This window comes from Haliotis asinina, chromosome 16 (assembly GCF_037392515.1).
Source record: "Haliotis asinina isolate JCU_RB_2024 chromosome 16, JCU_Hal_asi_v2, whole genome shotgun sequence".
NCBI classification, from domain to species: domain Eukaryota; kingdom Metazoa; phylum Mollusca; class Gastropoda; order Lepetellida; family Haliotidae; genus Haliotis; species Haliotis asinina.
In genome coordinates this window covers 46,667,232-46,693,818 of record NC_090295.1, presented here as the reverse complement: position 1 = coordinate 46,693,818, position 26,587 = coordinate 46,667,232, and the positions used below count along the sequence as shown (strand labels likewise).

General features: G+C 42.5%; 1 protein-coding gene across 3 annotated transcripts; it reads right to left on the bottom strand.

Annotated features, from left to right (window-relative positions):
* Positions 1–1,725: 1,725 nt before the first annotated feature.
* On the bottom strand, positions 1,726–25,918 carry LOC137268075 (WAP four-disulfide core domain protein 1-like). Of its 3 annotated transcripts, none has more exons than XM_067802580.1 (9): positions 25,726–25,918; positions 23,157–23,866; positions 12,532–12,724; positions 9,447–9,488; positions 9,103–9,144; positions 8,436–8,594; positions 7,807–7,942; positions 4,776–4,884; positions 1,726–3,246 (listed from the first exon to the last, which is right to left on the bottom strand). In XM_067802580.1, the coding sequence occupies exons 2-8, from the start codon at positions 23,283–23,285 to the stop codon at positions 4,812–4,814; spliced, it is 774 nt and encodes a 257-aa protein (XP_067658681.1). In that variant the 5' UTR covers positions 23,286–23,866; positions 25,726–25,918; the 3' UTR covers positions 1,726–3,246; positions 4,776–4,811. The 3 variants fall into 3 exon arrangements, with proteins under 3 accessions (XP_067658681.1, XP_067658683.1, XP_067658682.1); XM_067802582.1 differs by having other exon boundaries at positions 4,810–4,884; XM_067802581.1 differs by lacking the exons at positions 1,726–3,246; positions 25,726–25,918 and adding an exon at positions 24,354–24,453 and having other exon boundaries at positions 4,088–4,884.
* Positions 25,919–26,587: the final 669 nt, after the last annotated feature.

Here is a 26,587-nt window from a genome sequence, read left to right as displayed (position 1 = left end):
GGACGACTCTCAGCACTTATCGTATTGAATAATTGTGGAGCAGTTTCAGCTCCACACATGTAAATGAATTGCGCAACCACGGAATGTGCAATATTCTACATTGATGAAGGCTACATAGTTATTATGGAATGCTGTTAATCATTTTATTTTTAGAGGCTTCAGAGCTTTCGCTGGTTGGAGAACAGACAAAAATTCTGGCGTAACCACGATGTGTTTTGCCATCACAGGAAGGAGCGAGTAGAGTATGATAACAGTCACATTACGCCGATCACTCACCTGGACGCCGAGCTCGGAAACTCAGGACGTCCTCTCCTTCCTCGGTTTTCGTGATCATTTAATTACATCACTTGCTGTATGTGGTATTGTTTCAGTTTTTAGGTTTTAAAATCACCCCGTGCATTTGTGTTAAAAATAAGAAAATAAATAAATCAATACTGCTATGTAACCCTGGTTGTAACAGCCGTTGTTTCCGTTCATTATTATCAAGTCACCTTGTGCTACATTCTCATATATTATCAAATCACTGGTTGTTATATTGCTATCAAGTCAACTCGTTTAAAGTACCATATGCCATAAAAAACAACCAATCTACAGACAGTGCCATATGCTACTAAGACAACCCGCCATGATATTGCTGGGATATTGCTGGGATATTGCTGGAATATTGCTAAAAGCGACGTGAAACTAAACTCACTCACTCCAATGCCATGTGGTATTATGACAACCCGTTTCCTGTGCCATGCGCAATCAAGTCAACCAGTGTAGAGTGCCATATGTATCAGACAGGCATATTTAGAAAGCCACGCGCTATCATGTCAACCAGTGTAGAGTGCCATATGTATCAGGCAGGCATATTTAGAGAGCCAGGTGCTATCAAGTCAACCAGTGTAGAGTGCCATATGTATCAGACAGGCATATTTAGAGAGCCACGCGCTATCATGTCATCCCTTGTTATACTTAAATATGATCAAGTTATGGTTAAGTGCCATCTTTTGTAAAGCCTGTCCCACGTCGTACTGCTCACGTAGTCAGGGACAAGATGGAACTCTGGCTGTAGACCTGTAAGTACATTATAGAGAAATCAGCTTGTGGTATTGTAACGAGGAAGTGACTCTGTGATTTATTAAAGGCTATTTCGTAGCTGGAATTGAGACCATAACTTATGCCACATGAATGTCACATAATGAATACTGACATTATTAACGATTGTATTACAACGAAATGAGGATTCGAGTTTGTAGTATCGTTAAAAATTTATTGTGCACTGTTCATTCGCACACAGTACATCATTTGGTTGTTGAGTGGTGTAAACCACTTTTCTTTACTAACGACTGAGAAAATGGGAGATATATCGGAGTCAGTCAATGTTGATATGGTGATAATGAATGTTTGGAGAGTGTTTCACCACTTGCACTTCCTTACAACCATTGTTATTTGTGCAGTTATTTCTCTTGAAAGATGATTGGTGGCATTTGTTCGTGTACGACTTTCATTGTCAAAACAAAAACCCGTCCAGAAACAAGCACTAACGACTGTGATGCAACATGACTGTGATGCAACATGACTGTGATGCAACATGACTGTCAACATTAATGGTAGGCATGTGATACCTGGGTTACTTTAAAGACAGCATTGATCAACATATTTGAAGTAATGTCTGTAAAACAACGAAGGCCACAGATAACTGGTATACAGTACAACATGCATGTACATACACAAGATCAATGACTGTAAAGAATATTATTTTTATTTTTCATGAACGAGCAAAACGTAACTAAAAGAATGCAATGTACGTAAACATATCGTTGGATAATGAAAAGACTTGAGTTTCTATTGTCATGAGTTCAACAAATGCTGAAAAATGGCGAATTCTTAATTTTTACACCAAAACGCAGCAGTTCACAAGTAATATACTGGCATATGTTTTTCAGCGGTTTAATTTGATGCATGATCCTTGTGCTATTCAACTTCATAAGGTTTACATTTGGTATGGCCAAGTCAGCGGGGAAGTACATCTTCCTAACTTTTGCTGGGTACTATAGAAAGCGACCAAACCATTTCCACATTAATAATAAATCTCTGCTAAAACTAGAGTCGATTGTACAACTGTGTCTATATCATGAGCAGATATTTGTTTCAACAGTATCACAGCTGTGTGATGCTGTTTGTTTGGTCTGAACCACACAATCCAGTGATGATATATTCTAGAACATATACACATACAAAAGTATACATACAGTGTACATATTCCATCACGTCACCATGGAAGAAAAATCTCTCATAACAAGTTTTCCAGTGATACAGTGACGAGTGTGAAACGGCATTCTGTTCCATTATTCAAACAATGATAATGTCGAAATGTGTATCTGAAGAAAATTTAATTTGACATTAGATATTACATATTTGTATGAGTGAGTGACTGAGCGGCAAGGGACACCATGAACGAAGGTTTAAACCACTGTGCTCCCCGGCTGCCCTGAAAACGAATATAGTGTTTCATCCAGTGCAAATACTGAGTTCAACATAAAGTATCCATATTGTTCTCGTTATATCGACTTTCCATCAGGGATGTAACAAAATATAAACAGAGGTACAAGTGAATAAATATATTTTTCGATATATAAAAGTGGCCGAACTATCCATGTCGATGATGCAACCTTCAAGGGACATATATCTAGAAATATCCACCAGGTTTGTCAGGTTGCATGAGAAGCGTATGTCCATTTTGTCTGTTCATTAGGCTGCATAACAAAATGAATGTTTCTCGGGCACATCTGTTTTCAAAAATGACGAGGGCGGTAGGACCTTTTTTCGTTTTGATGGAAAAAATGACGAGGGCGTAATTTATATTTTATTTTCTCTCATAAATATGGCTTGGGAAGTTTAGCAAGTGTTAATGAGCTGTACATTCAGTCACATTCGGTCTTACAGACACTCATTCTTACTAATGGATGATCGGGACGCGGCGAGGTCAACATTATTTTTTTAAAATGGTAATAAAATGTTGTTCCGCACAAATAAAAGTGACACACCGATGCCCGAGAAACATTTCACTCTTGTTACTTAGTCTGACGCATATACTGCATGATCACTTAGATATTGGGTTTCCCACTTTTTCCCACAGTCCACAAAGGATGAATGAACGTGTATTGTTCGGTCCAGCTGGTTAAACACACAGAGTCGGACCCTATATCTTGCGAGGAGAACGTGATGGCTGTATTAACTTCATCTTGTGAATGTTCAGCGCTGAAATAACAATACATTACTGTTGTAGAAACCTATGTTTTTGTGTATTTACTATGTAGAATGTTTGTGATATTACATGTAAAATGTATCATGTGTTTTGTGAAGTGCGTTGTCAATTATGTGTTAGGTGGAGTGCAGAGTCTGTTATGTGCTACACGCAGTGTGTATTGTGTCATGTGTGATGTGTTGAGTGTGATGTGTCATGTGTTGAGTGTGTGTGTCGTATTGTGTCATGTGTGATGGGTCGTGTGTTGACAGTGTATGCCCAGGAATGCCAACAGCTTGATACAAAACCCCAGTTAGGGTAAGAATGAGTGAGTGAGTTTAGTTGTACGCCGCACTCAGCAATATTCCAGCTATATGGCGGCGATCTACAAATAATCGAGTCTGGACCAGACAATCCAGTGATCAGCAGCAGGAGCATCGATCTGCGCAATTGGGAACTTGAGTGAGTGAGTGAGTGCGTATGGTTTTACACCACATTTAGCAACATTCCGGCAATATCACGACAGGGACACCGTATATGGGTTTCATGCATTGCACCCATGTGAAGAATAGTCCATAGTCTTGGGAGTGACGAGCGAACGCTTTAACCGCTATGCTAGCCCACCGCCCCATTAGGATAGGAAGTGTCGGAACCCTTCATGTCACCGCTATATTATCTGGGAACATTTGTGTAGCAGGAATTCCAAACACTCCAAAGATAAATAACGATATCTCGTCTGTGATTAACACATGTCAGTCGAAAAAATACATTCAAGAAAACACTCAGACGATAACTCTGGTAACTGGAAATGGTAGCAAAAACGGAATCATGAATTTCTTGGAAATTTAACAATCGTTTAGTAATATATATTTATTTTAGGCACAAAACATTCAAATGAAGCATGATCATCACCTGGAATAAATGACATTAGATAAATATTTGCCAACTAAGAGGACGGCACCATTGCTTGTCCTGTGTGTTTGGATGTATGTTATTTATTGTATATTTTTCCCCTGCCATTTTGTTTGTTTGTTTGTTGCTTACTGACAGAATTATTCAAACTAAATAACGCCTCTCTGTAAATGATAAAGAAATCTGATCACTTTGGATTTTAACAGGTAGGGCAAGGCAGTAGTAGAAATAATACGGCTCTGGGTCAGAGAACCAGACTATCAAGTCAGAAAGCCTGGCTACTCGATCCAGTTATAGTCGCCCCTTACAAGAACAATGTATGCAGGAGGTCTGTTCTTACTCGTATCGCTCCGGTTTCAGTTTGCCATCTCTTGTGGAAGAATTGTAAAGGTCGTCCTGCATTTGAGAAGCACATCCTGTGTTTTGCCGTTGTAGTTTAAATAAATAATGTCAAGAAACAACAAAATATCGGGCCTCAGTGAAATCAGTAATCCCTCGTAACATTATCAGTGTGTCACGCCATCGACTGTGGGAGGCGTTATTTTATATCTTTCTCATCAGTGCCATGTTAGGTGTGTTTGAGAATCGCGAAACTATAGATATGTACATGTCAACAGTCAAGACATTAGACCTTGTAATTGTGATAGGTAACATGCATCAGGGACCTTCACACTTCCTTCCTCTTTCCATTTCTGGGTTTCCTTCTTCTCTGGCACACCAGCTTGCCTCTCCTGCATTTGCTGAAACCGTGAATAAAGGAAATGTTTTCATTGACGTTTTGTAAGGTTGTATTCTGGACAAAATTCCTGGTTACAGTATTTCATATCCCAGTTAATATCCGCGTTCCGTTGTACAAGACCGCACAACGTGTATCGTAAGTATATTGTGATATATGGGTGTTACGATCACCTAAGTGCTACGTCAGTCGTAGGTAGGCATATTTTATCAGGTTTGATGGCTGAAAGTTAGAATACGGCCTAGGAAAAATAAGAGCGAACAAATTAGTAAGGGGAGCAGGAACTGATTCAGGGATAGAGAGAGTGATGGAGCATAGGGTTAGTGATGGAAGATAGAAGGAGTGATGGGGGATAGAGGGAGTGATGGGGATGGAGGGAGTGATGGGGGATAGAGGGAGTGATGGATGATAGGAGGGGTGATGGGGGATAGAGGGAGTGATGGGGATGAAGGGAGTGATGGGGATGAAGGGAGTGATGGAAAATAGAGGGAATAATGGGGATAGAGGGAGTGATGGGGATAGAGGGAGTGATGGGGGATAGAGTTAGTGATGGATGATAGAGGAAGTGATGGGGGATAGAGGGAGTGATGGGGGATAGAGGGAGTGATGGGGGATAGAGGGAGTGATGGGGGATAGAAGGGGTGATGGGGGATAGAGGAAGTGATGGGGATAGAGGGAGTGATGGGGGATAGAGGGAGTGATGGATGATAGGAGGGGTGATGGGGGATAGAGGGAGTGATGGGGATGAAGGGAGTGATGGAAGATAGAGGGAATGATGGGGGATAGAAGGGGTGATGGGGGATAGAGGGATAGAGGGAGTGATGGGGATAGAGGGAGTGATGGGGGATAGAGGAAGTGATGGATGATAGAAGGAGTGATGGGGGATAGAGGAAGTGATGGGGGATAGAGGAAGTGATGGGGATAGAGGGAGTGATGGGGGATAGAGGGAGTGATGGGGGATAGAGGAAGTGATGGGGATAGAGGGAGTGATGGGGATAGAGGGAGTGATGGGGATAGAAGGAGTGATGGGGGATAGAGGAAGTGATGGGGATAGAGGGAGTGATGGGGGATAGAGGGAGTGATGGGGGATAGAGGGAGTGATGGGATAGAGGGAGTGATGGGGGATAGAAGGAGTGATGGGGATAGAGTGAGTGATGGGGGATAGAGGGAGTGATGGGGGATAGAGGGAGTGATGGGGATAGAGGGAGTGATGGGGGATAGAGGGAGTGATGGGGATAGAAGGAGTGATGGGGGATAGAGGAAGTGATGGGGATAGAGGGAGTGATGGGGGATAGAGGGAGTGATGGGGGATAGAGGGAGTGATGGGGATAGAGGGAGTGATGGGGGATAGAGGGAGTGATGGGGATAGAGGGAGTGATGGGGATAGAGGGAGTGATGGGGGATAGAGGGAGTGATGGGGATAGAGAGAGTGATGGGGATAGAGGGAGTGATGGGGATAGAGGAAGTGATGGGGATAGAGGGAGTGATGGATGATAGAGGGAGTGATGGGGATAGAGGGAGTGATGGGGATAGAGGGAGTGATGGGGGATAGAGGGAGTGATGGGATAGAGGGAGTGATGGGGGATAGAAGGAGTGATGGGGATAGAGTGAGTGATGGGGGATAGAGGGAGTGATGGGGGATAGAGGGAGTGATGGGGATAGAGGGAGTGATGGGGGATAGAGGGAGTGATGGGGATAGAAGGAGTGATGGGGGATAGAGGAAGTGATGGGGATAGAGGGAGTGATGGGGGATAGAGGGAGTGATGGGGGATAGAGGGAGTGATGGGGATAGAGGGAGTGATGGGGGATAGAGGGAGTGATGGGGATAGAGGGAGTGATGGGGATAGAGGGAGTGATGGGGGATAGAGGGAGTGATGGGGATAGAGAGAGTGATGGGGATAGAGGGAGTGATGGGGATAGAGGAAGTGATGGGGATAGAGGGAGTGATGGATGATAGAGGGAGTGATGGGGATAGAGGGAGTGATGGGGATAGAGGGAGTGATGGGGGATAGAGGGAGTGATGGGGATAGAGGGAGTGATGGGGATAGAGGGAGTGATGGGGATAGAGGAAGTGATGGGGATAGAGGAAGTGATGGATGATAGAAGGAGTGATGGGGGATAGAAGGGGTGATGGATGATAGAAGGAGTGATGGATGATAGAAGGAGTGATGGGGATAGAGGGAGTGATGGGGGATAGAGGATGTGATGGGGGATAGAAGGAGTGATGGGGGATAGAGGAAGTGATGGATGATAGAAGGAGTGATGGATGATAGAAGGAGTGATGGGGATAGAGGAAGTGATGGGGGATAGAGGGAGTGATGGATGATAGAAGGAGTGATGGGGGATAGAGGAAGTGATGGATGATAGAAGGAGTGATGGGGATAGAGGGAGTGATGGGGGATAGAGGGAGTGATGGATGATAGAGGGAGTGATGGGGATAGAGGAAGTGATGGGGGATAGAGGAAGTGATGGGGATAGAGGGAGTGATGGATGATAGAAGGAGTGATGGATGATAGAAGGAGTGATGGGGATAGAGGGAGTGATGGATGATAGAAGGAGTGATGGATGATAGAAGGAGTGATGGGGGATAGAGGGAGTGATGGATGATAGAGGGAGTGATGGGGATAGAGGAAGTGATGGGGATAGAGGGAGTGATGGATGATAGGAGTGATGGATGATAGAAGGAGTGATGGGGATAGAGGGAGTGATGGATGATAGAAGGAGTGATGGATGATAGAAGGAGTGATGGGGGATAGAGGGAGTGATGGGGATAGAGGGAGTGATGGGGATAGAGGGAGTGATGGATGATAGAAGGATTAATGGGGATAGAGGGAGTGATGGATGATAGAAGGAGTGATGGATGATAGAAGGAGTGATGGGGGGCAGAGTGTGTGATGGAGGGACGGTAAAGAGGTACTTTACGTACCATCGTCTCCCCTTTCTATGCACGGTGGCGCCCTCTAGGATGAGGAATCCGTTCTCCTCCTCACACACTCTCTCCTTCCGCATCTGACGCTGTATCTTCTCCGGAAGTACTGGGGGCCGAGCTGTTGACATGTCCTCTGTATACAGGAAACATAGGACTTTTGATATCACATTGATAAAGCAATATGCCAGTAGGGTTCAGCAGCATCAACCATGGCCAGCGAATAATGAGTAAGATCAGTCCACACACACCACGCACGCACGCATGAGTGAATGAGTGAGTGAATGAGTGAATATGTTTTTACGCCGCTTGTAGCAATATTCCAGCAATATCACGGCTTGGGACACCGGAAATGGGATTCACACATTGAACCCATGTGGGGGATAGAACCCGGGTCATCGGTCTGACGGGTGAACGCTTTTACAACTAGACTTCCCCTCGCCCCCATGCAAGCATGACATTAAATGGCCAGGCTACATGGTGTAAGCATGTCTCCAGTTAAGTCAATTTAGTGTTGATAAAATCAAACAAATAAATCTAACTGCGGCGATGAACGTGAATTAGTTAAGGATTCCCTCGAAGATTCGTTGAGAACTTTGGGATCGTATCCGGAAACGAACCGTGTATACCTGCGGTGTCCTCGTTTTCATTATTCTTTATGACACAGCGCCCCCTGTTGGGAATTCCCTTTCTGGAATCCCCCTGTTCTTCAATGCTGCACACATAACCATGGGGACACAACAGAGGGTCCTCGTCATCCTCGACTGGAGTTGTACTGCAAGGCTCAGCTGGCGAGAAGAAGAACAACACTGTTAAGTATACTGTCAAGTAAGTTTATCGTTGTAGTGATAGCAACAAGCACGAATGTCCGTGTTGTATAAAGGGATAGATAGGGTTATTCTTGGATTCGAACTCATAGTCGTTGAGCTTGGCACAGCTCTGGAGAGATGCAAATAAGAAAATGCCACGAAGGTTATAAACCAATGGTTATGGTAATTGGCAATGAAAAGTCTTTCAGTTCTTTAATGATCTGATGATCACTGTTAATTGTCGCTTTCATATGACGACTCACATATTAAACTAATGTGAGATTATTCTTCATATAATAGATTTTCACTTTAGCAATTCCAAAACAGAACCGATTGTCTTGTACTTAGCTTTACAATCAAACAATATTTCCTTATCAGGTCCACCTTATCGACTGAAGAACGTTGGTCTCGACGAATTCTGCAATGAATCACCTACATGACTGATGCCTATTCGACAAATACAAAACAGACCTTGTCCGTCGTTTACCTTCACTGACTGTATCCGGACTGTCCACAAGCCAGGAGCGACCTGAAAGTGTCAAAAGGTTTCCATAGATACAACGGAGTTTCCACTTATGAAAGGCATCGTCTCAAATAAAGGGGTTTCACAATTTACCAAAGTAATGTGTTCAGACACTAAAGTGACTTAAGAACTGTCTTGATCACGAGTTCTAAAAATATGTCAAGGACCAGTTCATAAGAGTAAATATTTATTCAGTCTCCCAGACTTTGGTCGAAATAACACACATTCCAAGCACTACAACTAACAACATCTATCTTATCCTGAATATCCTGAAAATGTTCATTACTCATGCCGTGATCATGACTCACCCGAACTTAATCGTCTGCGTGGTTCTTTTGACCAATCAAAAACTGCAACGAAAACGACCGTGTTGTCAAATGTAGTTGTGCTTAATACAGGCACCAGATTTGTTTCTTATTGAAAAGAGTGTTTTCCTGGTGGTGAGGGTCATGTATGTAGAAGCAAGAATCTGAACATACCTTTCGTAAGATCCAAATATGCTAAACACCCCCAATCCCTCCCACATTGTTATCTGTATGTGCCACGCAATCCGATAATATCCGGTACATATGCACTTATTATCTCTGTGCAAAATACTAAATAGATATTTCATATATTTTACAGATACTAAATAAACTGACCCAGTATACTCACGCACTCTTGAATAGTATATCAGTTACAAGTTGAATAGTTTTGTCATAACCAAGATATATGACTACTGTTAATTGCAATGCCGATTTTCACATTTTGTTCTTTAATATTTGGAATTTCCATTTCATATCAAGGATTGACAAGAAGTGAATATCTGGTTTGAAACAGGTCTTCAGTAACCCATGCTTGTCGTAAAAGGCGACTAACGGGGTTGGGTGCCAGGTTCGCAGACTTGGTGACATCGGTTCTCAAATGCGTTGGCCGATGTGCTGTTGATCAGTGGATTGTCTGGTCCAGACTCGTTTATAGCTGGAATATAGCTGGAATATTGCTTAGTGCGGCGTAAACCTAAACTCACTCACTCACTCTACCCCCAACAACAAAGCCAAACCAACCATAATCAGGATACTTAACTATTGTTGTCGATTTTCACATCTGTCCTTTAGTATTTGAAATTTCGGTTTTATATCAAGGATTGACTGGACCCAGCTGTCTTCAACTTTAGAAAGAGAAGAAAACAAATCAATCACGCCCTGTATCCGCGGGTCTGCCGTCGATGATCACAGCAGGCGAGTTTCAGTTTCTTCAAAAATACAATTCAAGACGAAGTTTACCTGTCTTTTAACCACAAGGCCAGTGCACACAGATGAGCCTCAATGACTTACACGTGTACTCATTTACGCGATCCCTATCTTAAAAGGAGTATAAAACATACCTAATCAAAAGCTCGCAACTTAATTATGTCATGCGGAAGTACTTTTGTTATAGTCTGTTGTCTTTCAAGTCAAGTGGCTACAAGTTGTTGGAGGCTCTCGTACAATATCGAATGCGAAAGTGGCTTTGGCAGGTAGTAATTAGTTTGTCTCGCAGTCCCTGAAAAATATTTATTTTCCAGCAATGCCCGACCCTCCTTGCTCCGCTAATCTGAGCACAGGCAAACTGTAGCGAAAATGGGTTGCGCAGCATTAGAGAATATGACCAGTCTTCTTACATGCGAGAGAAGCGAGCAAAGGTTGGAAACGTACTTTTCTCGCTTCAGTTCGAAAATATTTTTGATGTCAAAATGAAATATCGCCACCATCCAAAGGATACACATATTTCTTCACCTGGTTGTGCTCTCACATTTCCAACCCCATATTGAACAATTACACACGTGAAAAACCTTTTATTCAACATTTTAAACTCGTGGTAAATCAATGCGTTCCATTCCCCCTTGCAGCTTGCAGGAGTGAAGGAACAGGATGGTATTATTCCACACGAAATACTTACAGTTACCTCCCCTGCTTCATTCGCCCATTACGTCAGAAGCGTTTTTATGTAGAATAAATGTTACGTAAATTCTAACAATAGCGACGACAGATGAAAGAACAGATTCATAATAAAATTAGGCAATATGGTAATTCTTTTCAATTTCTGCTTATTCTTGTTCCGTCACTCCGTTCAACCGGAAGCTGGCAGGGGTAATATAGGCGAAGAACGATCTGAATACCACGAGTGGCGCTTAAAATGTTGAATAAAACATATTTCACGTAAGCAATTATTAAACATGAGGTAGGAAATGTGAGAGCACAACCAAGTGAGGAAATGGGAGTGTACCTTTGATGGTGGCGATATTTTATTTTGAGATGAAAAATATTTTTCGATCCGAAGCGGGGAAAGTACGTTGCAAACCTTTGCTCGCATTTATGGAGACTCGTCATATTCTCTATGCTGCGCAACCTCATTTGCGCTACAGTTTGCCTGTGATCTGAGTGAGTGAGACAGTTTATTCTTACGCCGCACGCATCAATGTCAGTGCAGGCATGTAAGCCTCAAAAGCTTGCGCCTTGTCATGTGGAAGTACAAACGTTATAGTCGGTAGTCATTCATTTCAAGATTTTTCACTTTGATTGACGCGCTCGTACAATATCGTATTTGCCTTGTCAGTAAATTTTTAAACTTGTGTATTACAGGCCCTGAACCACACTGTTTGCCCCAATGCTGGGCCCTCCCTGAAATTTCGTTTGTCTCACAGTACCTGAACCACGTTTTTTACCCTACTGCCTTGCCTTCCCTTCAGTGCTAATATCCTAAATGCAAGTCTAGATTTCATCAGAATCTCATCTCCTTGGGGCTCCTTTTCAGTTTAAATATGTTTTATTTGCTACAATAAAAATATATATATTCAGTGACTAAGCGTTAGTCTAAATTGGAATTAGCTTCCTAAGTTAAACTAGGACTGTTCAAGATAACTGTTTCGACGGGACGTCTTCGTGATTGGCTATGCTTGTTTATACAATTGTACTTATTGCTGTTGTCACATGTTTTGGCGCATTCAGTTGCTGTCGCATAATTACTAAGTCTATTGGATTTTATCACTGTAAACTCGATTATACGTGTGTGTAATTGTAATTTCTAAATTACGCTGCTCTTAGGGGCGGTGGGGGTAACCTAGTGGTTATAGCGTGTGCTCGTCAAGCTGAAGACCTGGGTTCAATTCACAACATGGGTAAAATGAGTGAAACACATTTCTGATGACCCCGCCGTGATATTGACGGAATATTGCTAAAGTGGTGTAACTCTAAACTCACTCACTCAGTGCTCCTGTGGTGTAAATTACTGATTCAGCAATTTAGTCATTCGCACCGCTCTCCTGATTAAATGTTGCACGTAAATTTAAACACGTAACAGTCTTAAGAAATTTAACAGACTTAAGAAAGATTATATATTATATATTATATATTATATTCTCCATCTACTCACATCCTGGAATACCAACTTGATAAAGACATGTGTAGATACAGCCATTGTAGCAACACTTCCCGTTTATGTCTGCGCATGTGCGGTCTGAGTTGCAGGGAGTTTGCGCACAGGAACCGGAAGGAAGTACTGATGGAACTGGAGGGCAAAAGTCACTTCCTGCATCCGGGGCATCCCCAAGGTAGTCATAATCTATCTGAAATTCATTCAGAATTGAAAGTTTCATTTCACTTGAACATTATTACTTTCCACTTTAGTAAAAACAAATTAATATCATTAATTAGAGAACCATAATCAATCGACACGACGAATATTCGAGTCAAGGAGTTCTGAGCACTGGTAATAAGTGTGGAACGAGTAGGATCACGCTGGCAGTTATTTGGTTAATGTCTGCGAGCGCACAAACGCACTTACGCACGTACGTCGTAAGCTCGTGTTATCGCGTAGTTTTACGAGACAAGATTGTCCGGGCCGGGCAGTTACCTGAGTAGTGACTGCGAAAACGTCAGGATATTTCCTGGATGAGGCCAATATGGCCCTGAAACCTCAACGGCAGAATAAGAATATTGTCACTTACGCACGTAAGTGCATACACGCCAGAAGTTCCCTGAAGATGAAGGGAAATTCGAGTTGATGCAGTGAGATTCTGGACGAGTAGTTGCATCGTAAAAGCTTGTGATTTAAGTTCTCTTTTGGTGCCAGATTGGTCTAACTGTCTCAGTCGTCAATTCTGAATGAAATGTTCGAATCCTAGATTTGTCCAGATCCTCGAACTTTGAGCACCAGGACCCTATATCCCTTAAAGATTCGTGGCACAATAATGTGGTGTGAGAGATTTGAAATACCCTTTAAATCCCTTACACCCTTTCAGGTATTCTGGTACCAAGACTGTATCCATGTAATTTGACAATGTAGATGGTCCAGTGAGCTCTGTGTGTGCAAGTAAAGAATATCCGACAAACACGTAAACAGCCATGTCTGAGTCAAACAAACTAGTGGTCGATAGCATGAACACATCAACACCACTTCAGTTCATCAAGCCATTGAGATCGCAGGAATCGCAATAGTTACTGGCAACATTTCTTAAGCCTTGTGGCTAATCGTTTGCTCGTGATTCTGGGTCACATTTTCTCAATCCATTTACGGGGCAGTACTGTAGCCTAGTGGTTAAAGTGTTCCTTCGTCACGCCGAAGACATGGGTTCGATTCCCCAATGGGTACAATGTGTGAAGCTCATTACTGGTGTCCCCGACCGAGATATTGCTTGAACAGTGCTTGAATAATAAGGAAAACCTTACTCACTTCTGAGATTAGAATCTTAATTGTTTGTGTGGGTGATAAGAAAATACCGTAGGCAGAGGGCACATGTATTAACTGTGAAGTCTTTAACATACAAAACAGACATTTAATTTATCATAATGACCCTATTTGAAACACATCCTAGAACAAGAATGTCAAAAATTCCATCACAAAATGAAACTGATTAATAGCAGGAACCTGTTCTGTCTATTGTATATATGACTCTTGTGATGAAAAACTGCTCTTCATTAATCAACATGTCAAACACAACACCAATTTAACATTTATTTTTGCAGTTGTTCACAGCACAATTCGTCTACAGGATCATATTGTTTTTCAAGATTTCCCCATGTGCTGTACATTTGGAGGAGGGATGCAGACTGCCCTCGTCACATTCCTGGCCGGTAAGCGAGTTCAGACGATGTAGTGCAAGCTAGCACTGCTTGGCGTGTGTAACACGGCCACGTCGCTTGTCTATAGATTACGTTTCGTTGAGCGGCAGCGTGCATGTCTCGTGGTAAGCTCGTGTTATCGCGTTGTTTTACGAGACGAGATTGTCCGGGTCTGGCAGTTAACCCGAGTAGTGACTGCGAGTGACCAGGATAGTTCCTGGATGAGGCCAATATAGCCCTGAAACCTCAACGGGAGAATGAGAATATTGTCCTTATATCTTCTTTGATTGACATTCTAGAAGTTGGGTATATGAAGAATGAGAACTATTTTTATGGATATACAACTTTACTATTCTGTACAGACCCCGTTGCGACATAGATGCTGGCTTACTTGACAAGGACATTAGAATCTACGTTGAAAAATAGTTGTGTATCCACAGAATTAGTCCTCATTCTTCATTGCCATTCGTAGCCGAATCAGTGTGTGTGGGTGAAAGACTAGCTAGGTCAGTTACCTCTAGGACACCGAGTTGCAGGCATTTACCCACAGAGGTCACTGTAACGATCGCCAACCTGTCTCTGTCTGAGAATGCCCTTTATAAAAGTTGATTTTCTTACACTTAACCTTATTTACATCGTTTTCCTCAGTTGAAGATTCAATCGTACAAGTGTTTGGGGGAAGGTATGAGGACATCCTTTAAATCAGAACATGAGTTTAAAAGGAGCACTTAATTACTTATGCCGGTGTCGTTGTTTTAGCTACTTCCAGTTGCTGTATACAGGGTTTAACCCTAACTTTAACTCTAACCCTGCTAACCCTAATCTTAACTCTAACCCTGCTAATCCTAACCTTACCTCTAGCCCTGCTAACCCTAATCTTAACTCTAACCCTGCTAATCCTAACCTTACCTCTAACCCTGCTAACCCTAATCTTAACTCTAACCCTGCTAATCCTAACCTTACCTCTAGCCCTGCTAACCCTAATCTTAACTCTAACCCTGCTAATCCTAACCTTACCTCTAGCCCTGCTAACCCTAACTTTAACTCTAACCCTGCTAATCCTAACCTTACCTCTAGCCCTGCTAACCCTAATCTTAACTCTAACCCTGCTAATCCTAACCTTACCTCTAGCCCTGCTAACCCTAACTTTAACTCTAACCCTGCTAATCCTAACCTTACCTCTAGCCCTGCTAACCCTAATCTTAACTCTAATCCTGCTAATCCTAACCTTACCTCTAGCCCTGCTAACCCTAACTTTAACTCTAACCCTGCTAATCCTAACCTTACCTCTAGCCCTGCTAACCCTAATCTTAACTCTAATCCTGCTAATCCTAACCTTACCTCTAGCCCTGCTAACCCTAACTTTAACTCTAACTCTGCTAATCCTAACCTTACCTCTAGCCCTGCTAACCTTAATCTTAACTCTAATCCTGCTAATCCTAATCTTACCTCTAGCCCTGCTAACCCTAACTTTAACTCTAACCCTGCTAATCCTAACCTTACCTCTAGCCCTGCTAACCCTAATCTTAACTCTAATCCTGCTAATCCTAACCTTACCTCTAGCCCTGCTAACCCTAACTTTAACTCTAACCCTGCTAATCCTAACCTTACCTCTAGCCCTGCTAATCCTAATCTTAACTCTAATCCTGCTAATCCTAACCTTACCTCTAGCCCTGCTAACCCTAACCTTAACTTTAACCCGGCTAACCCTAACCTTAACCCTAACCCGGCTAATCCTAACGTTAGCTCTAACCCTGCTAACCCTAACCTTAACTCTAACCCTGCTAACCCTAGCCTTAACCCTGACCTAACACGGCTAATCCTAACCCTAATCTTCAGCTTCTTTCCGACCATAAACAGAAAATACGTTTAGTGTTGCCGGTATAAGTAAATCTATCCGTTCAATATTTTTCAGGATCTGATATATGATATATGATATATGATGCAATGGATATCATGTGCCCACAAAGGCAAAAGTTTGTCGTTCAAAGATACACTTGATGGATGGCGAACTTTATTTATACACAAGCTTCGCTAAAAGCCTTTGGAAAATAACAATGAGATCTTCGGGATAACGTTCTTCCAAATTCACAATTATGTAGAGTCATATATTGGCATAAAGGGCTATTTTACACTGAAATACACAACATGCACATGTTTAAAGTGTGAAATGTATTACTAAAATCTATATTAATTTGATAACAACTGAACACCTGACCAGGATAAAACTGGCCGCTCAATTGACGGTCTACCGCTCTACAGGGCGATAGGTTGACGCTGTTCACTTGCAAATTCAAGGGTGGGCTTTGCTCGTCTTACGGAGTGAGGCTCCTCCAAACCAAATTAATTCAATATACTATGTTAAACATTGACGTCATTGTCGAGAGTTAGGGTGGTGGAGTAGCCTAGTGGTTCAAATGCCCACATGGGCGCAATGTGTGAAGCTAATTTCTGCTGTCCCCTGCCGTGATATTGCTGGATTGTTGCTGAAAGCGACGAAAAAACGAAGTGGTTTGAAGTAGAAGTTGCTTTAGGGTGAGTTACAGCAGCCTTGAATACAATTTCATGGACCCAAAACCTAACATGACACCGGAGCATTACACTGGAATTATTACAAGTGACGATTTTAGGCGATAGTTATCGTAGCAATAATTTCTAAATAAGTTGATGTATTGATAGCCTTAGAATTCTTCCACTCGGCTAAATAAAAGCAACACCAGGCTGTACATATCCCGTGTGAGACAAGGAGCGCAAAAAGTCACTGCTTTTCTGTGAAGGTGAAGGTCATCCTGTAGGCCCATGACCGGCCTGATTCACGCTCATACAACCTAATCTTCTTCCACTCTTTCAAAACTTCGACATGTCATATTGGATGTTTTGTGCACGTACTTCCTAAGATACACTCTGGCCTCGGAGCCATTCATCTAGACTAAACAATTCTGTCGTCTGCACGGTTTGAATGACGGTAAGTTGGTGGTATGATCTTATAAACAATGAACCCAATAAGGTATTGATTTCTAGTCACTTCCCGCTCACTGATTAAGGTAATAAGCCGTTGTTGTCAAACACTAACCAATGTCTGGAGGCAGTCAAGGGGAAGTAACTCTAGACAACCACCACGCATCATGTGACCTCACATGTGAGCTATCGACATCTCAACCTTTACAGAGATGTCTCAGAAACAGAAGATCGGTGCACATGTGGGTCATGCCTAATCCATTCAAATCCCGGTTGTACACTGATCAAATCACAGGTGAATGGAGCGAGGCGTACAGGTCTTTGATGTGCCGCAAATTACAGGTATCGATTTACCTGGCTGGTTTGTACAGAGTTTAGGATAAGGATTAGAACACACATGGGGAGGGGAGGTGTTACCTACACTCCAGACTCGGGTCTGCATGAAAAGACAGGGGTGTCTCACTGAAAGGAAAGGGAGAACCAGCTGATATCTGATTTATTATAATATCTCGGTCCAATCTGTTCTTTAGTAGTTAAATAGCATATCACTAAATGTGCACCATGCATAGGTTGAGTGAAAAAGCTTCTATGTATGAAACACGCAAATATTTGTGCATTTAAAAGTCATATGAGGGATTTTAGAACATTTGTGATTGTGAAAACGGACCGTAATTATTGTACAGTTACGATATTTTCAATGGTTTGTATACCTGACACGTCCCTTTCTTAATTAAGCAGATACTGCATTTGTTCCACAAAATACTGTTGCTGAGAGTGGCAATAATTGAATTTCAATAATAACTGACAAGGTATTTCCATACCTGACTGGCACCGTCAGCGGAGCAAACTAAACGAGCTGAGCTACATGTGTGTGTTATTCGCACCAAACCGAGCCTACTGTAACAACATTATGTTATTTCATCGCCATGGTGAATATTTTTAAGAAAATCGAATTAATATTTTGAAGACCTGGAAGACTTAGGTATCATTACACCCCGCCAAGACAGCCGTAAAGGATCTGTGCTGTTGACTGTACATACACACCCCCTTCTGTACCACGTGTTTGTACAGTGTGTTCTTGCACCACATAGTATTCATGTATGATGATATAGCAAACAATCCCTGTGGTTTTTGAAATGGAATCTGTGTCCACATTACCTGGCTCGTCGTCTCGCTTTTATTCCCCAAACTTTACTTTGGGATACCTTTTGTTTGTAGATCTGCTTGATCTGTGATCGGGTATCAGGTGGTTGTAACTTGGCGCTGTTTATACTCAATTGTTCAGGTAAGAATGGGTGAGTGGTCAAGGGTAGGAAAACATGGCCGAGTGCAACACCAAACATCCTAGCAAATTAAAATGGGTATCAATAATTTGAAATTAAATTATTTATAACTGTAAAGAAATTAAATTTAAGATTACGAGAGGAATCTTGATAACTGTCAGCGTGTTTTACAACAGTTGAGAGCAAATACAGCGGTAACCTCACAATAAAACATACCAATCTACTAGTATGGTCTTCTGTAGACCGTGAAGATCCGGTTTAGAACTGATCTTCAATAACTCATGCTTGTCGTACGAGGCGACTAACGGGATCGGGTGGTCAGGCTCGCTGACTCTTTGGACACCTCATCGGTTCCTATTTGCGCAGATCGATGCCCTTGCTGTTGACCATCGGATTGTCTGGTCCAGACACGATTATTTACAGACCATACAGCTGGAATATTGTTGAGTGCTGCGTACGACTTAACTCACTCACTTGTATAATCATACAGTGTTGGTTCAAAATAGCTAATGGTGGCGTTTATATTTTTCAGGGTAAAATCCAATTTTGCCAGTCGGTTAATATATTCAAGCGGTATACACCAATGTAAAGTCAGTGAACAAGGTGATTCGTGTAATCACTTCATATACATTTCCTGTGATCACATAACCAGTGACTTAGCTTCTGTAGTTATGGAAGCCCAGGTGGGCCAACCACCAAAGTATCCCTTTGTCTTAACCAGCTGCAGAGGCCACAGTTAATTAGGTTCCGTTAAGAAGAAAGCCTTTGAGAAGCCGGTCATGAGAGGAGACCACAGATATGTGTTTCCGCTTGACCTTCTGGGCATTCCGCTAATTAACAGGGTGTAAATACCAACTGTAGATAAGGAACCCCTACCGTTTTCAGTCTCGGGCCTGTACGTGTTTCTCCGGTATTTATACAAGCACATGTTTCTTTGACACTTGGATTCAAATCATGTACGTATACAGTGTAACATGTTCTTTAATTCGGTGAGACCCGTGAAGGTCCCGGGGTAGAATAGACCTTCAGCAACACATGCTTGCCATAAAAGGCGACTATACTTGTCGTAAGAGGCGACTAACGGGATCGGGTGGTTAGGCTCGCTGACTTGGTTGACAAGTAGCGATATTCATGCTGTTGATTACTGGATTGTCTAGTCCCGACTCGATTATTTACCGACCGCCGCCATATAGCTGGAATATTGCTGAATGCGGCGTAAAACTAATCCTTTTTCACTTACACGTAACGACAAATACAAGGACAATGCCTTACTTTGATGTAACTAAAGTTTGGAGTTTGCTTTATCGTCAGTGACTTACACTTGTTTAACACGGTCTGTGTGGTGAACTACAGCAGTTAACGTACGTTATCAGTCTCTTGGTCCAGTGAATGGCATGGACCATCAGGAGGTGTGTGCACAAGCGTCTGCAGCTGTTTCCGGCGGCTACTGTAACGCGATGATAACAGAACTATTTTGTAACTGCGCATGCTCAAACAAAAAATACACTCAACGTGTTTCCGGTTTCAATCTGTATGCGTGCATCTGTCGTAAAGTTATTTATTAAATAATAAAAAATGGACGAATAAATTTCTTTAAATGCTGAGATGCTTTCCCTTGATACTAGTCGTTTTTCAGTAAGCTAGCATTAGTCTATACAGCTCAGTAAACGTATCATGTTGTACAATTTCTGACTGAGTTCGAATCCACATCACAAATCCAGTACAGTCTGCTCTGCCTCTCATACTTCATCAAACATTTGAACTTTTTCTAAATAAGCATAGACGTTAATGGGATATGGCAAAACGTAAGTAGCTAACTTCTGAATGCAAAAGCCAGTGCTGCTGCAGGAGACATACATCGCCTTGCATCTGCTGCGAGTTAAATTGTCTGAAGCAATATCATCATGGACGCCTGTTAAACAGTTCGTAAACATGTTTCCTTAACTAAGTTTTGTATAAAACCCCTGCGATATGCGATGTGTGTTCACCCCCTGCACCTCATGCTAAACTCTCGCGGATGATGATAACCTGTATTCAACAACATGTTCACCTCTGATGTACACGGAAAGAAACACCGTTTTGACATGCGTATCAGCTGTCGAGAATGTTTGGACTGTTGCATGGTCGTAGGGGCGACCCAATGATTAAATGCGCTGGGAATCACTTGGTAAGGTTACAGTTTACGTCGCGCAAGTGAGTGAGTGTAGTGTTACGCCGCTTTTCATAGCGTGTGTGTTGAAAACCTGGTCTGCAGCCATCACGGTGGTATATCTAAGTCAGTGCTATAATAGATTGTATGGTCTCTGGTCAGTGACAGTCCAAAGAGACGCCAATAATATCCGTTTACTTGTATCACTTCTTTAATAACAGCAGTGGGCAAGGGTAACTTGTGATTTTGAAAAAAAAAACCCAAAGCAGTAGATGCTGACTTGAATAAGTGGCGCGAGTCTGCACGTACAAACCCATAGTCACAAGTGCCCCTTCTGGCCCGGGCCAAGCATCAGTGGTTAGTATTCCTTCAGTAAATACGTAGAGACGGAAAGCTGACCTACACCAGAACTACACGCACTAATCACGCGAATGTAGTATTATTTATCTGTCTGCCACAGCACACCGCTGAGTGCCTCACGTAGCTGTTGGCCACGGATACTTTGAAATATGTGGCTCGAGGTAGATAATTAGCACTATGACGGAAAACAAATCAACGGCAGTCCAGTTCAGATGACCCCGGTTGTCTACCGTCTTCAACACTTATCCCGCTCTTAAATCTACCTCTACCCACTCCTACGTTCATACAGCCTCTTCGGGCTTCAAAGAAGAGGCCATTAGCTTTGTAGCATTCGCCGCTGTTTAACAGATTTAAACCAAATGCTGTTTGTTTCTTCTTGTGGCTAGAGCTGAGCATTAAAGACGCGATATCCCGGAGACCAGCTATTATTATTTGGACGCAGAACAGCTGCCGTAAAGTACCTGACAGTGTAAACGAGTTTTCGGATGCGTGCAGTAACACCGAGATTTCGTTTCCTTGTGAAAAAAGGACAATCTCGACACCGTGCCTTCGGTATGCTTCACGGTGTACGGAGCAGATTTACAACAGGATTTCACTGATAAGAAGTGCTGACACAAACGTAATAAAAATGTCTGATAAACCATAAAAAAGGCTTTATCTCTTGAGAATTCTTTAAAAATGTCATACGACTTGCTGATAGGTTGATCTGGGTTACAATATTAAAGGTCTAAGTAAAACTTTAAAACGTTTTTTGTGGACAAATTTTGTAATTTGGCGCATCCGAGTCAAATATGACGTCTAATACATTTCTCTCTAGTGATGATGTGTTTCAGTGTTCTTTTAAACGATGAAGAATTGACTTGACATTGCATGTGTTTGAGACGTGTGCTACTGAAGGCACAGAGTTACGTTTTCGCTTTTTCTGTCTCTATTTAGTTGAGATTCATGACCCCAGGTTTGTCTGAATCCTAGAATAGACTCTTATTTTCTATGATTATGGGAAAAGTCTTGTGAGCCAATGTTCGTGTATTTAAAATGTATGCAAAGCAGCACAGCATATGAATATTCACTGCTGACAAATTTGCTCTTTGGTGAAACGCATGAACTAGATAAGGGTAAAAAGGGGTTATAACTGCGATCAAACAAACGATAAGCGGACAGGCACTACCAATGAATCCCGTGACAAGGGGCAGGCCAGCAGATGAACTGGACTACGGTGGACCAACAGAACTATCAAAGAATCCCGTGATGACCAGAGGACCAGGAGAAATACCATAACAAATAACGTGACGACCAACAGACCAGGAAAGCTACCAACAAATCCTATGACGACCAACGGACCAATCGAATTACCGCCTTATCCGTGACGTCCAGAGGTCCTACAGAACTACCAACGAATCCGTGACGATCAGAGGTCCTACAGAACTACCAAAGAATCCGTGACGATCAGAGGTCCTACAGAACTACCAACGAATCCGTGACGACCTGAGAACCAGCAGAACTACCACCATGTTCTTGACGAACTGAGGACCAGGGCACCTACCAACATATCCCTGACGAACTGAGGACCATCAGAACTACTAACATATGCCTGACGCCCTGAGGACCAGCAGAATCCGTGACGATCAGAGGTCCTACAGAACTACCAACGTATCCGTGATGATCAGAAGTCCAACAGAACTGCCAACATACGCCATCAGTGGACCAGCAGTACCAAAAAACACGCCGTGTCGACTGGCGGTCCCAACAATACACAACAACCCCTTGGCGCCTACATATCAAACACATGTGTCCCAGTTCTACAAATCTGAGACAATACATTAGCTGTTAACACTATTCGGCTCCGCTCTTTTGTATAAGCCGTTCAAATACAAACAGCAATATATAATTATAAAATATTAATATAGCTTGTCTAGACAATAATTACATAATTGTTGCCGTCTTGAATGACGTTGACATAAAGATGATTACATTTGTTTCGAAAGAGACTCGTTCACGCCGTAGTAAAAGTTAAATGATTTATAAACGCGTTGTTCTTGGACTAAAAAGTACACGTATTATTTTTTCCGATCAAAGATAAAAATTATCACATGTCATTGGAGACAACAGACACGTTTTAAACTCCCTCCTCCCCAACCTCGCTATAATCCCTCAAAATCAATAATATATAATGAGAATATCACTTACCAGATCTGACAACCAAACGTCATCGTCGGACGCTTTATTCTTCTTCCGGGTTATGGCGCCCTCTACCGTCATAAATACCAACAATAATACAGATGTCAGCACGTGGATGACGTCGCGTAGTGAGACCATTATTGCGTAACACAGATCACAAAGTTGATGACGTAGTTCACAAAATGAAAAGATGACCTCCACTTTTAGAGCACTGAGAATGATGCGGATGGTCTGTATATGTGTAACACCCCATTGAATTACCCTGAACGTAACCAGGTGCCAGGTAGCGCTCTTGTTCGACGATCTCTTGGTAATATTCCACAGCTGAGATATGTGAAGGTTTCTGATTCAAGACGCTCTATAAATCTTCTTCAAACGCTTGTCCTCGCATCGAGATCATTAACCGCGATGTATGCGGCACAACTTCCACAACGCTCACTGAATTAATCCAGAAATGCGTCCACAGTTCAAGGGTCGTGTTGATAGACGTAAAAAGTCTCCGTTACTAGTTTTAACGCTGGAACGCTATCCGCGCCAGAAGACGTTTTTACGTTGAAGATTTGCTGCTTCAGTTGACATTTATATTCTCCAAAGGGAACATTATTGCAGGGAATCTACTATCTGTTATCATCGCACACAGAGATGTTGGGGGATTTGTTCCAGGGCTTTCTGGCTGGACCGACAGTGTTCACAGCGGTGTAGGCAATCAGCGCCAAAACCTGCATTTCATAAAACACTGATTGCAACCCCGGCTGTCGTATAACGGAGAATAATGTGGAAGTGGGACAAGGGGATTAGAAATGTACGTGGGGTTGTGGAGAGGGGAGCGGGGAGGGGAAGGTGATGATTGTACCGCAGACGGGTAGGGGGGGAGAGAGAGAGAGAGAGAGAGAGAGAGAGAGAGAGAGAGAGAGAGAGAGAGAGAGAGAGAGAGAGAGAGAGAGAGAGAGAGAGAGAGAGAGAGAGAGAGAGAGAGAGAGAGAGAGAGAGAGATGAGAGAGAGTGTGTGTGATCACAGAGAGAGTCTGATCAGAGAGAGTGATCAGAGAGAGAGAGAGTCTGGTCAGAAAGAGTTTGATCAGAGAGAGAATGTTGGTTAGAGAGAAGAGAGGAGTAGAGAGACCTTGGAGAGAAAGAGAGAGGAGATGTACATGTATGCAGGTCACTAGTTCGAAAATATAAGAAGGAAACCAGTTATACACTTACCTCAAAAAATTGTTAAACACCATATTATTTTTTTCTTCTTTCGACAAGAGCACTAAGCCACATCTCTGATACCTCCTTTCCTCGAGGGACTCATTCCCCACAAGACATAATCGAGTCTGTGTTTACTTAAATAGGCGACTTTGAATGAAGGAAACACAGCCGTGAATTGGGTGATAAAATAAAGTACCCTCACAAACGCAATCAAAAGTACCAGAAAAGCTTGTTTCCACAAGCAAGCTGCATAACGGATGTGTAAATCTGTGTATTTACGAGTAGGGTTTAATGGTTTAGGGGGAAAGAGTGCCAATCTCATCCATCGACATGCAGATGAACACACAGATTTAGCCATCTATCTCTCTGTTATCAAGTATGTTATCTGTCTGTTATCTGCCCCCCTCATTCACCGAGCGTTCAGACTAAGCACAGACGGGTCTCGTCTTTCTACCTGGTTTTCCACCTGTTGCGTGTATCGGGCAACACATTAAACCCTGTCAGAACAATTATGCACCCAACGCTAGGTTCGCTTTTTTCACCCTTAACCTTATAAGCGTTGAGTAGGTTAGGTTTGTATAGATCTTAGACGGGACATGTAGCACTGGGGAACGCGACTTGAATTCCAATCGAGAAATAACACTGATAACCTGCTTTTCTTTGCTTCCCTGTGAATATTATACTGTGCGTCAGACAACTGTTCAACATTCTAACCCCATCCCTCCACTACCTTCCCCCTCCCCTCCCTAAAAACCTAAACCCAGTACATGGGTACTAGAAATATTGGCAAATCGACATTCGCACAAACTGATAAATAGGCTAACAAAATATAAGCATTATCAAGTTGGTTTTCTTCAGTAATGCTGTTAAAAATACTGGCGAAATATTCACAAAACCCCTTATATTTATATGCATGCCATGAGACACCAAACAAGGACGCGACCTTGACTTCAGTATGGACTTTGGAAATTCAGGTACAGCGTTCTAAAAGTATTCCGCACAGGGACAAATTTGTAAGGGGTTGAATTTTACTCAACATCCTTCCAACCTCTGTTCCGGCGAGATGTTGACCTCACGAGGAAAGGAGGGACGATTTATGGAGAACATTACCACTTTCCCCTACCTTGTCTTTGTCCACACAATAATATCCTTTATATATATATATATATATATATATATATATACACACACACACACACACACACACACATAATTAATATTACGTGAGGTTTTAGTTGTATTAAGTGTAACATTAAATAATATGTTGATGAAATAATAACGTATATATGAACACCGGTGTACAGTGTAGTATGAAGACTTACAGTGACAGGACTACTCCAGCTGTATGCATACCCTCAACAGAGACTGCAGATGTACTCACCTGGAGGTGCTTGCCCGGGCATTGCGTCCCGGCGTGTCATGTCGGTCTTGTGAGTGTCAACACATGGTCTCAACCCTACACAATGGCACCAGATATACATCCGCCACACGTGGCTCCCGGACGCTCACTCCGCCGACTGGGAGACACGCCTCCTTATTGAATAACGCCACTGTTGAGATTCCGAGACGGGGTTAAACAGGTTGAGCCAGTCAGAGGAATCGGGTTGCGGGAATGTACCGTTAAACGGTTGGGAACGTTTCTAATTGCTAGAGGCTACTCGCATGCTGAGAATGTGGGCTGGCGTGTCGTAGTGTCCGTTGGGTGTTGGTGCAGTTGACGTTCATGTCGCTGTGTGGTTGCAGATTGTTTCTAACCATTAAGTAGTTTTACTTACAAGTGATTATTCACATAGTTTATGAATAGTTTTCTTTGGCATATATCTTCACTCCGTTGGGTATTTTCATACGACTGAAAAGCTGTTCCAGGTGGCTTCTAGTCTATTTTCATTTGCGTCCTGCCCAAAGTGTTGCACAAGCTCACAACAAGGATATACATGCCCGATTAACAACAGATGAGACATGACACCTTCTTTATGCAGAATTCACAACAGGGGAGTTGAATCATATGTGTGAGATGGCTGCTGCATTCAACCACGTGATAATCTCAAGTAAACACATGCATGCACACTGTCTGTAAAAGATGATTAATTAATCAAAGCGTTGGCAAACGTTTTTTTGGTTTATTTTCATGCGTTTTGTACTCAAGCAACTATGAATTAGCAACTGTGGGTTACTTTAGACATTTTACGCAACTTCGTAGTTTCTCTGGTAAGCATATAAGTCAATGTCAGTGAAATCCTGCT

What these genes read in the sequence shown, in the direction of transcription:
- LOC137268075 (XM_067802580.1), bottom strand. Translation starts at nt 23,285, where the DNA reads ATGGTCTCACTACGCGACGTCATCCACGTGCTGACATCTGTATTATTG. An exon ending in ACGCAGACGATTAAGTTCGG is followed by an intron (nt 9,145 to 9,446) that starts GTGAGTCATGAT and finishes TGACACTTTCAG; the next exon opens with GTCGCTCCTGGCTTGTGGAC. An exon ending in TCCGGATACAGTCAGTGAAG is followed by an intron (nt 8,595 to 9,102) that starts GTAAACGACGGA and finishes TCTTCTCGCCAG; the next exon opens with CTGAGCCTTGCAGTACAACT.